General features: G+C 34.0%; 1 protein-coding gene across 1 annotated transcript in view; it reads left to right on the top strand.

Annotated features, from left to right (window-relative positions):
- The window catches only part of LOC127677246 (cadherin-related family member 3-like), a 94,599-nt gene that overhangs the window by 18,495 nt on the left and 55,274 nt on the right, over nucleotides 1-20,830 (top strand). Inside the window, exons 6-13 of the mRNA XM_052172373.1 lie at nucleotides 2,189-2,292; nucleotides 3,849-3,994; nucleotides 5,843-6,025; nucleotides 9,321-9,412; nucleotides 14,755-14,867; nucleotides 15,594-15,739; nucleotides 17,154-17,334; nucleotides 18,233-18,389. Of these exons, the coding sequence (XP_052028333.1) occupies nucleotides 2,189-2,292; nucleotides 3,849-3,994; nucleotides 5,843-6,025; nucleotides 9,321-9,412; nucleotides 14,755-14,867; nucleotides 15,594-15,739; nucleotides 17,154-17,334; nucleotides 18,233-18,389 (1,122 nt within the window). The remainder of the gene's footprint in view (nucleotides 1-2,188; nucleotides 2,293-3,848; nucleotides 3,995-5,842; nucleotides 6,026-9,320; nucleotides 9,413-14,754; nucleotides 14,868-15,593; nucleotides 15,740-17,153; nucleotides 17,335-18,232; nucleotides 18,390-20,830) is intronic.

Raw genomic sequence — 20,830 nt, 5'->3', positions numbered from 1 at the left:
ATATACACCGCCATGGGTGTGAGAGCTGTTCAGAGCCACTCTTCTGGGGACCACCCGATTCCCTTCTGTCTCTACTCACACATCCTCCCCATCATCTGAAGTCTTCCCAAACTTCTTTCTTCTTTATTCTCACTATACACTGCAGCAACTAATTTTTATAAGGTTGCACACAGTGTTACCTCCACATTCACTGTCCTTTATTCACTTGGAAGTGTGTACAGCGTAGGCATCTAGTCATGCTTTCTTTTTCAAAGGTTTTTTTTTTTAAATATTTTTATTTTCTATATTCTTTGTTTACATTCCAAATGATTTCCCCTTTCCCAGATCCCCCCTCCCCATATGTCCCATAAGCCTTCTTCTCTCCATCCATTCTCCAATCACCTCCCTCCTTTTTCTCTGTCCTTATATTCCCCTCCAATGCTAGATCAATCCTTTCCAGGATCAGGACCCTCTCCATACTTCTTCATGGGAGTCATTTGTTATGCGATTTGTGCCTTGGGTATTCAGGACTTCTGGTCTAATTAATATCCACTTATCAGAGATTGCATTCCATGTGTATTCTTTTGTGATTGGGTTACCTCACTTAGGATGATATTTTCCAGATCAAACCATTTGCCTAAAAATTTTGTGAATTCATTGTTTCTAATTGCTGAGTAGTATTCCATTGTGTAAATATACCACATTTTCTGTATCCATTCCTCCATTGAGGGACATCTGGGTTCTTTCCAGCTTCTGGCTATTATAGATAAGGCCACTATGAACATAATGGAGCATGTGTCTTTATTGCATGCTGGGGAATCCTTTGGGTATTTGCCCAGGAGAGGTATAGCAGGGTCCTCCGGAAGTGTCATGTCCAGTTTTCTGAGGAACCGCCAGACTGATTTCCAAAGTGGTTGTACCATCTTACAGCCCCACCAGCAGTGGAAGAGTGTTCCTCTTTCTCCACATCCTCGCCAACACCTGCTGTCTCCTGAGTTTTTGACCTTAGCCATTCTGACTGGTGTAAGGTGAAATCTCAGGGTTGTTTTGATTTGCATTTCCCTAATGACTAATGATGTTGAGCACTTCTTAAGGTGCCTCTTGGCCATCCGAATTTCTTCAGGTGAAAATTCTTTGTTTAGATCTGGACCCCATTTTAATAGGGTTATTTGGTTCCCTGGGGTCTAACTTCTTGAGTTCTTTGTATATGTTGGATATTAGCCCTCTATCAGATGTAGGGTTGGTGAATATCCTTTCCCAATTTGATGGTTGCCGTTTTGTCCTTTTAACAGTGTCCTTTGCCTTATAGAAACTTTGTAATTTTATGAGGTCCCATTTGTCAATTCTTGATCTTAGAGCATAAGCTATTGGTGATCTGTTCAGGAACTTTTCCCCTGTGCCCATGTCCTCAAGGGTCTTCCCCAGTTTCTTTTCTATTAGTTTCAGTGTGTTTGTTTTTACATGGAGGTCCTTGATCTACTTGGAGTAAAGTTTAGTAGATGGAGATAAGAATGGATCAATTCACATTCTTCTACATGCTGACCTCCAATTAAACCAGCACCATTTGTTGAAAAGGCTATCTTTTTTCCACTGGATATTTTTGGTTCCTTTGTCGAAGATCAAGTGACCATAGGTGTGTGGATTCATTTCTGGATCTTAATTTTATTCCATTGGTCCACTTGTCTGTCACTGTGCCAATACCATGCAGTTTTTAACACTATTGCTCTGTAGTATTGCTTGAAGTCAGGTATACTGATACCCCCAGAATTTCTTTTGTTGTTGAGAATAGTTTTAGCTATCCTGGGTTTTTTGTTATTCCAGATGAATTTGAGAATTGGTTTTTCTAACTCTGTGAAGAACTGAGTTGGGATTTTGATGGGAATTGCGAGACCTTTCCCTATGTTAGTAGTGTTTTCTTTGCATTCCCAAAGAGACCCTTAATGGGAATGTATGATGTATAAGGAGTGGGTAGAGGGACAGGCTAACAAGGAGCATACTCATTTCTCATGACTCTTAATTTCTATTAAAAGCCCTTCAGAAACTACACTATTTCTTAGTACCTCAAAGGCCTGTGTCTTGGTATCATTCCCAAGTAATCTGCTTTGTGAGAGCTTCAGTTCATTGTACTTTGGGTTTATCATGAAATACAGTATGTATGCATTACCAGTTATCAAATAGTATACTATAATTTTGCAAACCTCTCTTCCAGTCTTTCCAGCTGACAGTGAGAGTGACAGATACAGCAGGCTTGTTCTGTCAAGGGACAATAATTATCAACATTATAAACATAAATGATGAGGCACCTCAATTTGAGTAAGTACATTTCTTTTAAAGAATATGCATAGAAAAATGGTTAAAACAGAGATTTTATGTATATTAAATGACGATAGAGTCTGTGATACTGAAGAAAGTGATAGCATGATCTGTCAAAAACCATATTAGTATATATCCACAACTGATGTGCGTGTGTGGATACAGTACACAAAATCTATTAGAAAATACTTGAAGTAAATTTAGAAGTGATCCACCTATAATGAGTTGGAAAGATTTTATTTTGTTTCTGTTTCCATTCGTGAAAAATTTCAAAGCTATTATACTGATTTCTAAGAATGATATTGGCCTTAAAGCATTTAAAATATTTAAATGTTTTATTTTCATATTTCTAAGTACAAGCAGCATTAAGAAATATTTGCAGATTGTGAATTGATACTTTTCAGACTTCAAAATGAAGTAATTAAAATATTCTGCTATAATAGAAGAGTAGTCAAATAATTTTTAGATTAGTAAAGACAAAATGGCAGTAGAATTACAGCTGCTTTCCTTGGTTTGTAGGTTGGGTCTCCACAGATATCTACAGGGCATAATTTTTTGAGTTCCCGCATTCACATGGTTACGGTATCTGAGGAACTGGAACAAATTTAGAGGTTCTATAATCCATTATTTCTCAAAATAGTTAATTTGTAGTTCTAATTATGTTTAGGAATAATATTTTGTTGCTCTCATTACTTAATAAATATAACATTACTACCCACTTAACTTAATCTAATGCTAAGCATATATGAGCCATGGCTAAATTATTAAATGCTTTTAAATATATTTTTCATTTACAAAAAAATCATAGAGCATTAGGAAATAGGGCAAAAGAAAATGATGTGACCTAAAGTGATCCAGTATGTAATTATAATGGGGCATTGTATTTATCATATTAGGTGAGATTAAAAAAAGCCAAGAGTGACATGATCAGGACTGTTGCTTGTAGGTCGAGCATCACACACTCAGCTCTCTTGTCCTTAAACCTTACATGACACACCTAGGTTATCAGTTAGTATGATACCTGAAAAAGTTCTAAATAAAAAGACTGACATTTCAGAAGTATTATAGAGGTGATCAGGAACATTGTGTAAGGAGCAGACAGGTAATAAATAATGTTATATAAATTGATTTCATACCTAGCTCTAAGTTACAGCTTTGAAAAGCAACTCACCCTACCAGATTAGAAGATGAAAATGAATAGGGTCAGTGTCGTATGTTCATTTTCCACAAATTCCACATATTATCTATCTGCAACAATTGACTTGAACCATTCCATTCTCTTTTTTTTTTTTTTCTATCTCTCTTATTCATGATAAAATTCCATTCCTGATTCGGGTAATCTCGCTTAGAACCAAAGATGATATGGAACAAATTTCAAAAATCATGTAACTTTGTGCCACAAACAACTTTTTTCAACATTTGACTAGGATTGGAGCTCTTATACTCTTGTCAAGAGGGAATGCTATCATAAATCCAGAAGTTCCTTAAGTTTATGGATCAGCAATTACGTTGTGAAATTGTTGTTTCCAAAATTTTCTTCACAATTTTTCTCTTAGGCCATTTCCTATGGATTCGATTAATGTGACTGAGAAGAAACCCATTGGAGATTTTGTAGCAAGGGTCAAAGCCACAGACCGCGATGAAGACAGCAGCATCATGTATTCCTTTAAAACCCAGCAGGAAATGTTTGCTTTAGACCCTTGTAAGTTTTAGATAAATACTTCTAGACTACTTTAGCTAAACATAACCAATCTTTACACTCCCTTGAGAGTTTGGGCTGGTAGAATTACCCTTTCAAAATTAAACACAGCATAGGAAACATAGCAGAAACATATGACATTTATACTTATGACTTTCCTACTTGTTAAAACACAGTCTCATGACATAGAAAGTGATATAAAACTTTGCCTTTATGATGGACCATTATCCTTCAGAGATAATTCACATGGATACATCTATGGGACACATAGCTATCTTTTGGTTTATATTTTTAAAAATTGGGACTTTTGTCAGGTAATTTAATCCTAAATATTTGATTATGGATGAATTTTATCTATGTGGACAGAATAGTTACTCTGAAATATTGTACTTGTGATTTTTATCAAATATGAGAAACAGAAATATAAGAAGAATGAAGAATATGTTGTTGAATCTGACTGTTTTTTATTGTATATTTTCTTTATTTACATTTCAAATATTATCCCCTTTCCTAGTCCCGCCCCCCCAGAAACTCCCTCTCCTTACTGCATTGTTTTAAAATGGGTTATGCTCTCCACTTAATTCAAGAACTTGAAGTCATGTAAGAGAGGTATATAGGAAATGGAAAAGTCTTAGGGTAGATTAGAATATAAAAGGATGGATGGAATTCCAGTAACATGACTTTGTCTGTAAGACTCGTCTTTCACTCTGCTGGTGTTGGTATTCTAAAGAATCTGGGTCCTTCTGTCTCAGAGCATAGTATGCATAATTGTCCAAGCAGTGAGAAAAGGTGAAAGATTCAACACATGTATCCAATCTGAGGTTCACTCTAGCTATGACTATGGAAACACAAAATTATACACCTAATCCAAACATTTTAAGATCTCTCTCTCTCTCTCTCTCTCTCTCTCTCTCTCTCTCTCTCTCTCTCTCTCTCTCTCTCCTGCATGTGTGTGCATATGTTTGTGCGTCTGTTTCAGTTTTTCAAAATATATGTAAAAACTAAACTAAAATAAACTATATGGCTACTGCTACCTTTCCAACACTCAGTTAACCAGATATCCTGTGGGCCCTCAAATCAGAAACAAATGAAAATAACCTTTTCAAGTTGGCACATTGCAGAGCTATCCTACTCATCAGCCAAAACTTGAAAAAAAAAATTCTAATATTTGAATCTGTAGTTTTTTGTTTATTTAAAAAATTTCAATTTTAAATATAAGTGGAAAAAAAGAATGTAAGAAAATATTAAGGGTGTCCTAAAATTTTGTAAAAACACCGAAGAAGACATATGCGATATATCAAAATAAATCATTTCAAAGCAAAATAACAAAAAAACAAAAAAACCCAAATTTTTAGAAGAAAATCAGGTTGTTGCTCCAGGGGTGAACAGTCATCTCATTTTATCAAAATTTTCTTATTTAGTTTAACATTTAAATTCTTCTTTCTTCCACTTTTGAGTGAAACAAAATGACTGAAGCTTAGTATCAGAAGCAATGAATAATTGAGTTGAACTTTTATACTCATTACTCTTATATATTTGTAATCAATATCAAATGTACCTCTTATATATGGTATTTTAGAGTAGGATTGCTACTTTCTATATTTTGATAAAAAATAATAATTATTTAAAAAGACTCAAAGTAAATATAATAAATTAAGTATTAATATGGAATTATTTTTAAAATAAACATGTAGTAAAGAAAATGCTTTAAATATTTACAGTGGATAGAATGGTATTTATGTATCACTTTCTTACAAACAAATATTATATCTTTATATAAATTTAGACATCATCAGGATAAACTAACAGGAATAAGTACTTGAGTTTAATTATTTTTATTTCCTTTTCTAGTCACAGGTATAATCACTCTTCTTCAACCTTTGAATCTTGACAATCCAAGTAACTCCAGAATCTACCATTTGGAAATTGAAGCCAGAGATGATGGCAACAACACCGGTTCATATATGTTCACCGTTTTTGTGGAAAATGTTGATGATCCTATTTCCTGTAATCCAAGTTTTTCAACAGGAGCAGGTATATTACAAATACATATCATTTTAAAGATTCAAGAAAGACTGATCTAAAAAGAAGTAGCTTGGAAACATAGCTGAGCTTCCTTGGTGATTTGATTTAGGGGAAAGGGTATTAAGGATGGAACCCATGACATTATGTCTACCACTTAGCTAGTTCTAGTTCTCAGACAAAGGCTTTACTTCATAACTCTGGCTGGACTTGGACTTGTGGTCTTCCTACGTCATTCTCCCAGTGTATGCCATTAAGTTTGAAAATGTTTATTAGCAACAATCAATGAAAAAATAACTGTGAATTTGAATATGGAAGGATTCAAAGAGTAAAAAAAAAGAATTTGTTTTTAAAAGTAGATAGGAGAGATGGGCTACAAAATAAGAAAGAAAACATCTGTACAGTTCAAATTTCAATTGTCTTTATTAGTTTGTGTGAGAGACAGAGGAGAAGAGTAATAGAAACAGTATTTTAAATGAATCTATAACATATGGTTTAATATGTTCCTCACAAGGAATCAAATATATAAAATGTAAACAGTAAGGTACAATTTTAATGACTGGGGAGAAAGTTCGGTAAGTAAAGTGAGCTTTGAAAGTGTGAGGACCTGTGTCAAGTCCCCTAGAACCCATGTAAAACAAGATAAAACAAAAATCCAAACAAATTCCAGCTGGTGTCCTATGCCTACAGTCTTAATGCTGGTGAGTCAGAGATTGGTGGGTCTCTGGAGAACCTCGTCCATTCAGCCTAGCCAACAGGCAAGCTGACATTTAGACATAGAACTACTGGCAAGTGTAGAATACTGAGAGCAGGAGAAATAATCTTTCCCAAATTAAAAAAAAAAACAACACAGGGATTGGTTATCCCATGACATAAGGTCATCCACAAACATGTATACATGCAAGTAACATTATACAGACTGGGAAGATGGTATTTATGTATTCAGGAGTACACACACACACACACCAGCAATGAAATTTAAAAAGCCATAAATTTGAAAGAGACCAGGGGGAAAGAAATATATGGTTGGAAGAAGAAAAATGAAGAAGAAAAATGATTTTATTATATTATAATCTCAATGTTTTTTTTTTTTTTAAATACGGCAAATCTTGCAAGGCTCCTGGTGTAGACTAGCTTTCTGTCTTTGTGTTCATGAAGATAATATCTTTTTGGATGACTATGAAACGATTTGATGTTCTTGGTAATTTGTTTTTAGTGTCTCCTCATTATAGTAAACTTTTAAAAGATGCGCATGAATCTCAAGGTCATGCTGACCTGATTTCTACCATGGACTTGGCTTAACTCCCAAGACATGCTGGAGATCAGGGAGCCTTTGTCCCATCGCATTTGTGGTTTCCTTGCAACTAAGGCAAAGCATGAACGACTCACTGTAATTTCAAAACAGCATACAATTTTGTGACCAATCCCCCAAAGGACATTATTGTAATTTGTATGTCGGTGATTTGGCATATATCTAATCAGTTCACTTTCTACTTTTAGTTGCCCAAAGGCAACAGCTACCCAGAGTGAATCCCTAAACCTGATAATATGTTCCCATACATCTAGAGTAGAGTAGAGTAGTTCAAAATAAACTAATCTTAATTCTTATAGAATTCTTAATTATCTTTTAATATCTTCAGTGATATTAAAAACCACGAGGATTCTCAGGACCACCAAAATTGATGATAAACAATAACCACTGAATTGGAGGAATTGATCAGTGGTTAAGAACACATGATACTCTTGCAGAGAGTCCAGATTTGGTTCCTAGAACCAACATAATGGCTCACAATCATCTGCAACATCAGTTCCAGAGGATCTAGCCTCCTTTTTGTAACTTTGTGTCCAGTCATACATGTGGTATTACATATCTATATTCAGCTACTCACGTATATGGATGAAATAAAAGTAAAAAATAAATATATTTTTAAATCCACCAGGTTTGGTGTTAAATTTATCTGCACAGTAAGCAATAATCCTCAAGTAGAAGAGTCTATAAAATATTTGAATATATTAAGAACTTGCACATAATTACCTGCAAGCAACAGATTAATTCATTTAATTCTGGCTGCATCAATTGGATGTCAGAACTGTATCTTTTTGGCTCATCTCTGCATTCTTTCCTCCCCTGAACTTCATTTTTGTTCCTTCTTTTAATGTTTGTGTGGCGATTGTGTATGAATGAATGCGTAAATGAATCACATTTTTCTAAAGATGAATCAGATGAAGAAACTCTCAGTGGTTTACATACTCATGTATGCATCTGTCTTATTTAATTTGGGAATGAGACAGAATCGTACTTGATTACATCAGAACCAAGATAAAGAGCACAGTTTGCAGAGTAACATTTGTTGAGTTGTGTGAGATATGTACATATTATACTTACTTCTCATAACCACCCTAAAGTTGAGAATGCAGTTTATCAGCATTGTACAAATAAGAATAGGAATGCAGTATGAATTAAAAGGCATTTTTCTTTACTTTACTGTTTGCATCTATTTGTATGCATTTCTGTGGGAAAAATAAAAAAAATCAATACTCTTGCATATGTGGATTTAAGTGTAAGTATCCTTGTAACCTTTGGTGTTTCAAACAATGAACAATTATACCTAATTCCTCACATCAATCAGATATTTAAGTTTAAAAATAAAATTATGAATTGTGTAAATTGTTTTAAGTATCAAAACCTAAAGCAATTTTCTGGGCTGGGTGTTCTCAGGTTCGAGTCCCAGCTATTTAGGAAGTCGAGGCACAATTATTTTAGTTCCTTCAGTCTCATATGCTTTTATGTAAATAACAGTGGGGAAGGTTGCTCAGTGCTTATGCGCTGGTTATGTAAGCATGAAAACCTGGTGTATTTCCCCGAAACATCCCCAAAAGTAGAGTGTGACTGTATCCATCAAAAAACCCACTCCTGGGAAGATGAACAAAATATCAGGGGCTCACTGCCCAGGGCATGCACCTCAAAGTGAGAGCTCATGGTATGTAAGGAAACCTCTCAGAAAATTAAAGAGGTAAGTAGAAAACCAACATCAACCTATTAACCCTCACGTGTGCCTGCGTGGGTAATAGTATCAGTAAACACATATACTCCCCCATCCCTAAAACATAAATAAAGTTAAAGTAAAAGATCAATATTTAAGTTTGTGCGAATAAACATTTGTGGTGTTTTTTTAGAGCAAGTATCCTTAGGAAATTACTCAATAGAGACTTTTATAGCTTGGTGACTTACAGTGGCCACGTGAAGCAAGAGGAGACGGAGGCATGTGTCATTTAATTACAGTTAATGACTTGTGTGATTGTGTAGGTATTTCAGTGTCTGTTGCTGAAAACGTCCCCTCATCTGCTTTTATCTATGCAATTCTTTCAAGAGATCCAGATCTGGGACAAGAGGTTGAAGTAAGTTTGTCATTATCATTTATGTTTTCCCCATTGTTTAAAAAGTGGAATGCATTGCTTGATTTTCAATGAACAAAAACTGATTTTTCAGGTTTTAGTTAAGCATGTCTTTGTACCTTATGGTGATAACTGAAGTTTATCACCATAAGGTACAAAGCGAGAATTAAAGCTTTTGGGTATAGCAGCAAAGTAAACACAATAAGACAGAAAATGGAAGTCATAGACCTAAAATAATCTGAAGGCTCTGTAAGGGAAGTGTATCCCATTCCTGCATTTATCTCATGATGCTGTGCACTCTGGAACGTTCTCTTCTGGTTATTTATTTATTTATTTTATTAGAGCCAGAATTTACATAAAGGGTATTTTAGACATTATTATTTTGGCTTCAGCAATAATTTGTAAAATATTAAGAATTAATATGTAATAGATCTTTACAGTTCAATGGGCAAAGGAAGAAATTTATCATTGTTTTCTCAAAAGTTTTATGGTATAATACATCCCAGAATCTTATATTTATACAAAACTAAACAAAATTTAGTTTCTTGATAGTATAATACTTCAGATTATTAGATTGGGATATTCTCGCCTAATTATAAAAATTTAGTCGATTTCTTGAAACAATGAGCAAGAGGGTTTTTTTTTTGGCTTATGTTCATAACCATTGACTTCTAAACAAACTTGGTAATATGGCTAATACTATAGTTTGAGAGTGTAGCTGTCATGATACTTTAGTCTTTGTAGAATTTTTCTTCTGATTTAATTATGAAGCATTGTTCAGAACACTAAGATCTATTTATTTTTTCCTTATCAACTTTTTAAACTGAGAAAAACCATAAGGTAAAATATAGTATCTTCTTACTGTACACAAAAGTACTTTTATGAGTCTATTGCTATGGTGAAGGAAGATCATAAGAACGTAAGAATGTGCCCTTGAGATTGTGGGACTATATATTGATGTATGTGTACACACTGTAGTTTGAGTAAACATGTATATTTTCTGTGAAGGGAATTAATATAAGATTTGAATTATAAGTCACTAAAGTGAGAAGAAACACTTAGTTTAAAAGCAGTAATTTTTGCAAATCCAAAAATGATATCAGAAGAAATAAAAGAATTTTTTTCATGAAAATGTTTAGTGGGTTCAACTTTGGCTCTTCAGAAACAGCAAAGTAAAGCAAGCCAATGTATTCATCAGCACAGATGCCATATCTCTTTCTAAGCATTAATTATCATACCACCCAGGCTTTGTTGTTTCTCTGAACAAGAAATAATAAGGATGGAATTTTTTGTCTTTCTACAGTTCCACCTCTTAACAACTACTTTTATACCCAGTAGTATTTCTCTTAATCTGGGCCCTATTTCCCTGTTAGTAGTGTGGGTAATAACAATAGAGAATACTATGACATTGTTTATAATAAAACAACCTACTGGTCTAAAGCACTAATTTTAATTTATTTTTCATGTTTAAAATCAATACTGGGATGAGATTAAAAGCTTTGTTCAAAATTGTTTGTTGGATGTACCTCTTTAGATGCCCTTCTTCAGTGTACAAGAGGGAATGGGGTTTTATATTTTTTACAAAGCTGTCATGGTAGCAAAAAAAAAAGTATGCAAACTTGTGAAATCGATGAAATCCACTTACCAAAATGCCCCAGTACTTAAGTTCAAAACAAAAGATGGTGGTGAGGAGGGGGGAGTACAGCTTAAAACGTGAAGGAATGTTTGCATTGTTTTTGAAGTCTGAATATAAAAGCGAATTCAGATTTTATTTATAGGCACTGTCTTCACAGAATGAAACTGTGTGTAGCTTTTGCCAAATAATTGCATCTAAAATGTCAGTTCAGAATTCATGCTTTTATCACAGTATATCAGCCATATTTGTGGGTTTTGTTCCAGTTTTTAATATTAAATTCTTCAACCAATGCCACTGCTTACTTTGCTTTGGATTCACATAGTGGTGTCATTTCTAAAACCGTGGAACCACTTTTGGATTATGAATCAGATCCTAAGGTAAGAACAACCAGTACTTTAATAAAGCAAATGGTTTTATTTTACCCTTTAATCAAAATATTTGAAATTTACTTAAATTGAAACAAAGCATAAAAATTCAACCAATTCATCTGGGTCAATAGAAATTCATACGAGGGTGTTGATCGAGGCATACCCTTTCCTGTACTCTCTAGGATGGGCACAGAGAGAAAGAAGACCGCTGCAGAGAAAGTAAAAGTGACAAAAGAATGGGGGAACTGCAGATGCCAAGGGAATGGAAATGGCAGATGCAGCTAGAGGGTTTTAAGGATGGGACAGAAACAGCACAGAACTAGATGGAAAGCAAGAACATTATCAGAGCAGACAAGCAGCACCCATGAGCACAAAGTTGAGAGTAAACCAGGGGGCTCTGGGTCAGACTTCTCTGGGATTCCTGGGCCTTTGTCTTTCAGGACTCTCTCCTCTGCTCCATCATTAATCCTGCACAGGGGTGTCTGTCCTGTTTTGTGGAACATGGAAGTTCCTCTAATCTGCCTTCACGTTGATATGACTGCATTAATTTTTAACTTAAACTGAGAATAATTGACATCTATACACTTTCATGGTCTACAAAGCAAGTCCCAGGACAGTCAGCACTACAAAGACTAACCATATCTCAAACAAAGCAAAGCAAAACAAACAAAAAATTAACACTGACTATCTAAGAACTCACCTACTAACTCTTAATAATCTTTGTATGTCAAGTATTATTTTCACTCATTCTTATTTCTAAGGTAATGCTTGTTGAATTTTTCTTCTTTTCCTAAGGAAATAATGTACTTCCTTCCTGCTTTACATACTATTTTATTTCTAAATAAACTTTATACACATACATACACACACATGCACACATATGCAATTTACTTAAAGGACAATATGTTGTTCATGACTAATTGTAGTGTTGTTTTTTAAACTTCTTTTTTAAAATAAAACTTTGATCCTTTTTAGAATTTCATGTGGTACGTTTTGATCTCATTCAATTTTTTACCCCAGCTCCTCCTGGATTGTCCCTCTCCTATCTATGTACCCAAATTTATGTTTTATTTTCTTGTTGTTTTAAAACAATTGAGTCCATATATTTTCAATACATGTTGCCTAATTACTCTTCTGTGGACATCCTGCCTTGGAATGTGGTCCACTTAATAGCGGCTATATCCTTAAAGAAACTTAGTCCCCTTAACCATCGATTGCTAAGCTGCTCAGCTATAGGTGTTAAGTCATGTTCACCTACATCACTATGCTGTCTAGGCTATGGCCTAGAACTCACAGAAATCTGCCTGCTTCTACCTCTCTAGTACTAAAATTAAAAACTTATGCCAATACACCTAGGAGAAAGGCAATAGCTAGATCTTCTTTTCCCCCTGTCTTGCAATTTTTTTCTCGTCTAGTGTATGTAGTCATTACAACTGTTATGAATTGATGTATGTCCTGCATAGAGGTGTGTATCTTAGTCTGTTCTGTCTGAAAACACTTCATTGTAGTCAACATATACCTCTCATTCTTGGAATATTTCTGCATCCATTTCTATCATGATTGCTGAGCTTTGGGAGGAGGGGTTTGCTATAGATGTCCCTTTTAGGGCTGAACACCACACACTCTATTTTTCTCTCTGTTGACCAGTTGTATCTCTGTGTCTACTGCAAGAAGATGCTTCTATGAGTGTTGAGAAATGTACTCATCTACTAATGTAGCAATAAATCATTGGGACCAATTTAAATTCTATATTCACTTAGACAATGTTAAGATCTTCTAGTGTTGATCACCTATTTTGCTATCTATTCTTTGCCCTGATAATAGTATTATGAATGAGTTCATTTTGTGGAGCTTTCCTTAGATCCAACCAACATGTGTGCACTTTCTCCCATATTTGTGGCACTATAAGTTGATATTTCTTGCCACAATCATTATTACTAGAGCTCACAGAGTTCACATCTGGGTGAGACTGGTGATTAATTTTCCCCTCTTATAGCATACAAAATGCCTTGTAATGCTCTGAAAAATACTCCCTAAGGATACAATTCCAGTCAGTTCTTTGTTTTATTCAGGTTTTATAATTCAATGCTATGATGTCTTCAGTAAGAGTAGCAAATTCTTAGTATCAAATTCCTCCAGTGACCAAACAGAGTGGATTATCCTATAATGTTTGAAAGTCTAAGGAATCCTACTTGGTTCAAAACAGAGATAACCCATTCCTGGTGCTGGGGCTTTTATTTGTTAGCATATGCTGTCTAGTTAAGATACTTAAACTATTTTATTTGTATATATACATTTATTTTAGAAAGCTTCTTTTCATGCTATTCTTTTGACACAAGGGTGTCTCTATGTAGTCCTAGATGTTCTGTATCTTAGCATGTACTCTATGCTGGCCTAGAACTCACAGAACTCTGCCTGCTTCTGCTAGAACTAAAATTAAAGGCTTATGCCAATACACCCAGGAGAAAGGCTCTAGCTATTCCAGATTACTGTTTCAGAAGGCCCTTAGTTTATTATCCCTTCTACTTATTTCCTCCTCTACTCTGCCTCTCTAGTCGTCAGTCCACTTGACCTTTCAATGAACTGGAGAGAGAAAAGACAATGTTATACAGGAGAAAAGGGAATAGTCGAACAAGAATTTAATGGGATGAGCTTCAATACCTGCCCACCTTTACGAAATATTCCTAGAGTTTAAGGTTCAATAAGGGCAGCTTTCATTGAAACTTAGTGGATGTTAATAGTATTTTATCATTCATATTTAATCTTAATGATTATAGAATTAACTTTAACAAATAAAATCTATAATTAGATTTTAGCAGACATCATCTTGTAATAGTATATTTCACAATTGCTTGGTTATGCTAGAAATCATATTTTAAAGAAAGTTTGTGCATTTAAAATTGGTAAAAATATCTGAGTTAATAACATTTTCTAAAAGTACAATATGCTTCAGATGTTTCTCTAAACAAAGAGACTTAACTCATCATTTTATCTTAATACTTGATTAGTTTTATTTTGTTACTTCAATACATTTATTTTGTTACTTCAATTCATTTATTTTGAATATGTTCTTATTATATATTAAAGTAATGTTTAAAAATACAACATAAAATCTGTGATAATTGGAAGGCAGTATTTTTGCAATACATATATATATATATATATATATATATATGTATTGCATATGTATAGGAATGTTAAGGTAATTAGGAATTGTAAAAGTTTGTTTCCAGTCTTATTTTCCATTTAATTTTAAAAATATTATTTTTCATGTAAAAGGAAATTGTATGTACTAAGCACTCTAAGTGAAAAAAATAAAACATTCTGTCTTTTGTTCTTAGCTTTTCCAGTTAGTAATCGCTGTGAGAAACAGGGACAGCCTGTCTCTGGCATCATGCGTTGGAACCATCACTATAAACATCCAAAATGTTAATGATGAGAGTCCTGTTCTGATGTAAGCACTGCTTAATCTAAATATTTAAGTGGTTCAATTTAACCTCTGGACCTTTTTTATGGCAGGAAAAATACCAGTGTTTTACTGTTATTTTCATTGCAAAAATTACTTATAATATTCAAAGTGTGCTCGAAAACAAACTTCTATTAGCTTGGGAGTATTTTTTTCCCTCTCCTCATATTCACTAAGCAAAGTCAACTCCATTTATACTTTCACTTGAAACTATAGAAAATGATATTTTTTCACAAAATAGAATTGTTTTTTAGTTTTCTGCAATGTATTACTACTGAGAGAAGTAGTATAAAAATGAACAGTGATTTGTTCATATTGTGAGATCAATGTAGCTACTCAAGGTAATTGCATCAAAATACTTTTTGACATGGATATGTGCACAAATATACATTAAATGTAAGGTTCTTGCTGAAATGTTTACAGCATTTTCTTATGTTTTATAATTAATAATTTGTCAATCATTTGAAAGTGAATGACTAAAGAAATAGAATGGATAAAATATTACTTAGATTTATTTTTAAACATCAACAATGGCATATATATATGTGTGTGTGTGTGTGTGTGTGTGTATGTCAATTAAAATTATTTGAATTGAGAGGGCATAAATGTCACAAAAGATGTATTACGTAAAATTTCAAATATTTGATGTGTGACATGGATGGAAGAAGACATTTGTTTACACTGAGTGATAAAAACTTTTTCTTTGTCCTATAGATATAGACCAGAGGCACCTATAAATATTAATGAAAATCTGCCTGTTGGAACAAAGGTGGCCAAGTTCACGGCAACAGATAGTGATATAGAGGATACAGTACATTATGAATTCATAGGTACACAGAAAGAATTTGCTATAAATGAAGGTATAACAATTTTTATTGTTAGTCATTTCAAAAAGTATACTATAAAATGTTTTCATTTATAAAACTAAGCTCTAAAGTCATTATATTAGAATGAAATGATATTTAAAATATGTAGGAGAGCACTTAACATGTTTTTATGAAGGAAATGGTAATCCTTTCGTTCCTTGTTAGAAGTATGGAAGCGTTCCTAGTATTGGTCTGCTCTGGCAGACTCGTTGACAATTCAGATGTGTAAGTTTGCACTGGGAACTTACTTTATGAGCTTTCCCTGAGAAACCACTTTTCCCATGGAAACTAGAATATTAGTTATCATAAACTGAATATCCATTTTATGCCGTACATTCTTGTCAGGACATTATGTACATAAAAGGCAGTTTGCATTTTTACTGGACCAATCCCCATCTGAAATATAGTCCTAAGGAGGAGTTTTTTTGTTCCATTTTTCCACTACCATGGAGGGGATCAGCCACGGTGCCTTGTAATGCTAGGTAACTGCTTTATCCCTGAGTTACTCAAATTCCCAGCCTAAACTCCCGTGATGAATTTCCATAACATAGATACACTTGGATTCAACCCATTTGAATATGGAATTTGTGACTTAAGTACATCTCACATACTCAGAGGTTAAAAGGCTATTTTAAGCATAAAATTAGAATACAGAGGAAAGAACCATTTCTTCCCCTTTTAGAAGGGAACATATGCTTTCATATAAGAATAGAGTAAGATTAAATATCCATTGCCCATCATCTCAAAACAAAGATTTCCACATAAGGAATCTTGCATTTATACGCACTTCATCTCTATATGCCCTCACTACAATTTGAATAATTATAAGTAAGCAACTCTTTAACAAGATTATATCCAGAAAAATAATGTCTCTACAGAGAAGGACAGCAGACATGAAGGAAAGGTAAGGGATAAAGGAGTAATCATCCTGGCTATTTACCATCATGATAGTGATATACAGCAGTTATTTATATAAAGCAGTACATACACTTAGAGTTTGTATACTCTACAAGTACAGATGCAATGTAAGTATTTAGGATGTAGTTCCTCCTTTCACTTTTTGTTGTTTTTGGATGTATGCCATCCCAAACCTACCCTTCTCCAGGACCTCAGTTTTTCCTGACTGTACTGTGTTCACTACTGCTTACTCAAGCTAACCTTCATTGTGTGTTCAGTGCAGTTGCTATGACTTTCTGACAAAAGAACCTGAGTAACATAGGAGGTTTCTGTCTCCCTTACACATTCAACTCCCACTCCTCACAGGTGCACAATTGCGACTTGTTTGTGGTTTCATTAGGTCAGCAGATGGTCTTTAATCAATAAGACTACTCTATTCATTTCATGATTTTAATGTACACATGCTTTATCTTGTGTTTAGTAAACATATCCTAATCTGCCTGCCTCTTAGACTTTGGAGACGTCACTATTGCCTATCCATTAGACTATGAAGATGACACAATACCAAAATCTTGGGTATTGTATGTTAGAGTTTATGACAATGAGCGCACACATTCAACAACTGGGACACTGACAGTGATTCTGCAGGATGTAAATGACAACCCTCCACGATGCTCTCAGGAAATTTATGTGTAAGTTATGTCTGCAGTTGTTGGGTCTTCAGATATTTGTATTGAGAAAACATGACAGAAATGAGTGTATGGGCTTCACTTGTCCTAGAACAGAGGTGGCATCCTTTCACTCTTCTCTTCCTTTATTTTTACATGCAACCCAGCCTCTTTTGTCATGTGTCTGGGACACATTGACTTGCTTCATTTGTTGTCACAAAAGGTAAAGATCAATAATGAAGTGCTGCAAAATCTGGCCTGCCTAGAAAGTCAGGACTGAAAAGGAAAAAGAAAATGTGCTGGGCACCAGTACTCACCGCTCTCTCTGACTCACTACAATTACACTATTACCCAGATGCATTCCTCTCCAACTCCCATAGCTTCTAGACCACACCCTGCAGATCACATTGAACCTGAGCAGAAGCCAAAATAACCCCTTCTCCCTTCAGTTACTTATTTGCAAGTATTTTGTCTTAGTAAATAGGCAAGTATTTAATACAGAATCTACAGTCTCAGCTCTCTTTTAAGTACATCTAAAGAGTAATCCTTACTTTATTTGTTCTTAAGGTAGGGAGAATGATATAGTAGCAATTTAAAGTTACAAGCATGACTATTTATAAGATGACATAGAAGTTGATGATATACAAATTTAAAATTATCTATGTGAGGAGGAATGGATTGTCATTTGTTCAGCAATACTTATGACTTAAGTTTGTTGTTCAGAAATCTAGAATAACAATAATGCCATTTCCCTTGGCTTTGTCATTTGTCTATATGATATATTATACAAGTGTTTCATTGGGTACTATGAAATACATATTGTCAAGAGGGTTATTTAAATTGTGTGCACTTTTCAAATAATCTATTAAATTAAATTCAAATAATCTACCTAAATCAAGAAACAATTTTTTTCTCATTACAGAATTGAACTTCCAGAGAACACCCCAGTTGACACCCCTTTAGTCTCCTTAACTTGTACAGATCAGGACGGAACTATTCCCAATAACAATATAACTTATCATTTGATTAAAGACACTTTCACAAACAGAACCTTTACTCTTACAAACAGTGAATTGAAAGTAAGTATTGTAAAGTTACTCTGATTTGTGGCCCTGTGATTAACCTGAGATATAAAAAAGTACATTTATTTTTATTATTACAAAGAGTTAATGAACTACAGTAGTTCAAATAGCTGATGGCAGAAATTGTTCCTGGATTTTCCAATGAACCTTAAATTGCTGAAAGCCTAGCTTCCTTCAGGATGAACGCTGGAATGCAATTTTGAACTCGAGGGCTGAACTATGAAGGTTATGAATTTCTTAGAACAATAGTGTTAGGATAAAATATTGTGTATTCAATAGGAATATGCTGAAATACTCTTGATAAATATGTTAAATTATTTTGAATTAAATAGAACAAACATGCATACTTTACTACTGTATCCTGTAGTATTCAGCAGCTCAAATATTTTTGACCAATTTAGTAAATATGTATGGGTTTATATGTGTATGTTTGTGTGTGTTTGTATGTGTGTGCGTATGTGAAGATAAATAGGTAGCTAGACATACAGAAAGACATACAGAAGAACAGATAGATATAGCTGTGTATTTTATTTCTAATACATTTTGAAATCTGTTAGGCTAAATGTAGTTATATTCATCATTTACAAAATAGATTGAGAAAAGTGAAATTAAGCAGTGTTCAACATGGTAATTAAATGCAGTTCCCTTGGACAACTGCTCATGAACAGTGCAATGTGCACTGCCTGAGCAGGATGGAGGCAACATGTATATTTATATCGTGTTTTGATATTGATTCCATAGAACTGAACTTCTATCCAAGATACATTTCATAGAAACCCCTAATATTTTTGTTCACTTATGTTCTGTGAATGAAATGCAAAGAATCATATTCATGATCTTAAAAACAGATGTCTTCCAGTTTTGGAAAGTGTACTGTTTATCAAGCTAGAAAACTCCTTAATTTTTATGTCTCCATTACTTAGGTACTTTTAGATAGCTTAATAGTTTTTGCATACATTTCTCATATGAATCTGTCCCTGACAATTTTTCTGACTTAGAGCTGTGTTACACATATCTTTTTGGGTTCTCCCAATATTTTGTGTCTGCCCTTCTGTGAATTAATTCAACATTTCATTTGTCCCTAGTTTGAAAATGAAAGACAAACTTTCAACATCAAATGAATGTATGGGATATGTATAATCCTAATTAGAATTCTATTAATTTTTGACTGAATTTATGATGAAAAACCGTGTGAAACAATAGGTTTTTGTATCATGTAGCAACATATTACTTCCAACATTTTATAACTGGAAATGTTGAAGGAACCAGAATATCAAAATGGATTTTTACAATCTAAGTGCATTTATAACCCAATAATGAAGGAAAAATACAACATCACTGTTCTTGAAGTAGGACATATAAAAATGGTAGAAGTATTTACAATTCTTTAAATCATGTATATTAGACAATTCTAATAAGATATATGAAATACATGAACAAACAACAAAACTATTGCTTTGAAACTATTTGTACTAAATCCCTATAAATATCCACTAAAAATATGAGGATCAAAACCATTTAAAAAATACAAGAGTCTAAAAACATTAATAGATTAAACAATTTTCTTTTCATTCCATTTGCTATATGGTTTGAAAATGAACATGATATTTTCTATAAAAGGTAATTAGGTTTGAAGTTATTAAAATGCCTCAGTTCTTATCTTTCTTCAAGGCAGGAAAGTCAAGCTATTTAAAGAAAATGACACAATTTTATCACTTGGTGAATAAAATATTTATTATAGAAACATAATAAGAAAATCTACATGGGGTTTCAACAATCCTTCACTATTCAACTAAAATAAGATCATAATTTATTAGCTTTTTGAGAACTAACATTTGGTATGTATGCTATATAAAGATGATAAATGTTTTTATTTGTGTTTGACTTAGTCAGGGTTTCTATTCCTGCACAAACATCATGACCAAGAAGCAAGCTGGGAAGGAAAGGGTTTATTGAGCTTATACTTCCACATTGCAGTTCATCACTAAAGGAAGTCAGGACTGGAACTCAAGCAGGTCAGGAAGCAGGAGCTGATGCAGAGGCCATGGAGTGATGTTTCTTACTGGCTTGCTTCCCCTGGCTTGCTCAGCCTGATCTCTTATAAAACCCAAGAGCACCAGCCCAAAGGTGGTACCACCCACAAGGGGCCCTCCCCACTTGATCACTAATTGAGAAAATGCCCCACAGCTGGATCTCATGGAGGCACTTCCCCAACTGAAGCTCCTTTCTCTGTGATAACTCCAGCCTGTGTCAAGTTGACACACAAAACTAGCCAGTACAGTATTCAATACTAAGATTGAGAGTCAGCACTAAAAATTTATGTTAAAATAATAAATAACACAACTTCAGCAATGTGGCTAGAAGTAAAATTAACTAAAACAAATAAGTAGCCTTCCTCTACTTAAAGGATAAACAGACTGAGAAAGAACTTAGGGAAA

The sequence above is a fragment of the Apodemus sylvaticus genome, chromosome 2 (genome assembly GCF_947179515.1).
Source record: "Apodemus sylvaticus chromosome 2, mApoSyl1.1, whole genome shotgun sequence".
In the NCBI taxonomy this organism is placed as follows: Eukaryota; Metazoa; Chordata; class Mammalia; order Rodentia; family Muridae; genus Apodemus; species Apodemus sylvaticus.
This window is presented reverse-complemented; position numbering and strand designations above follow the sequence as displayed.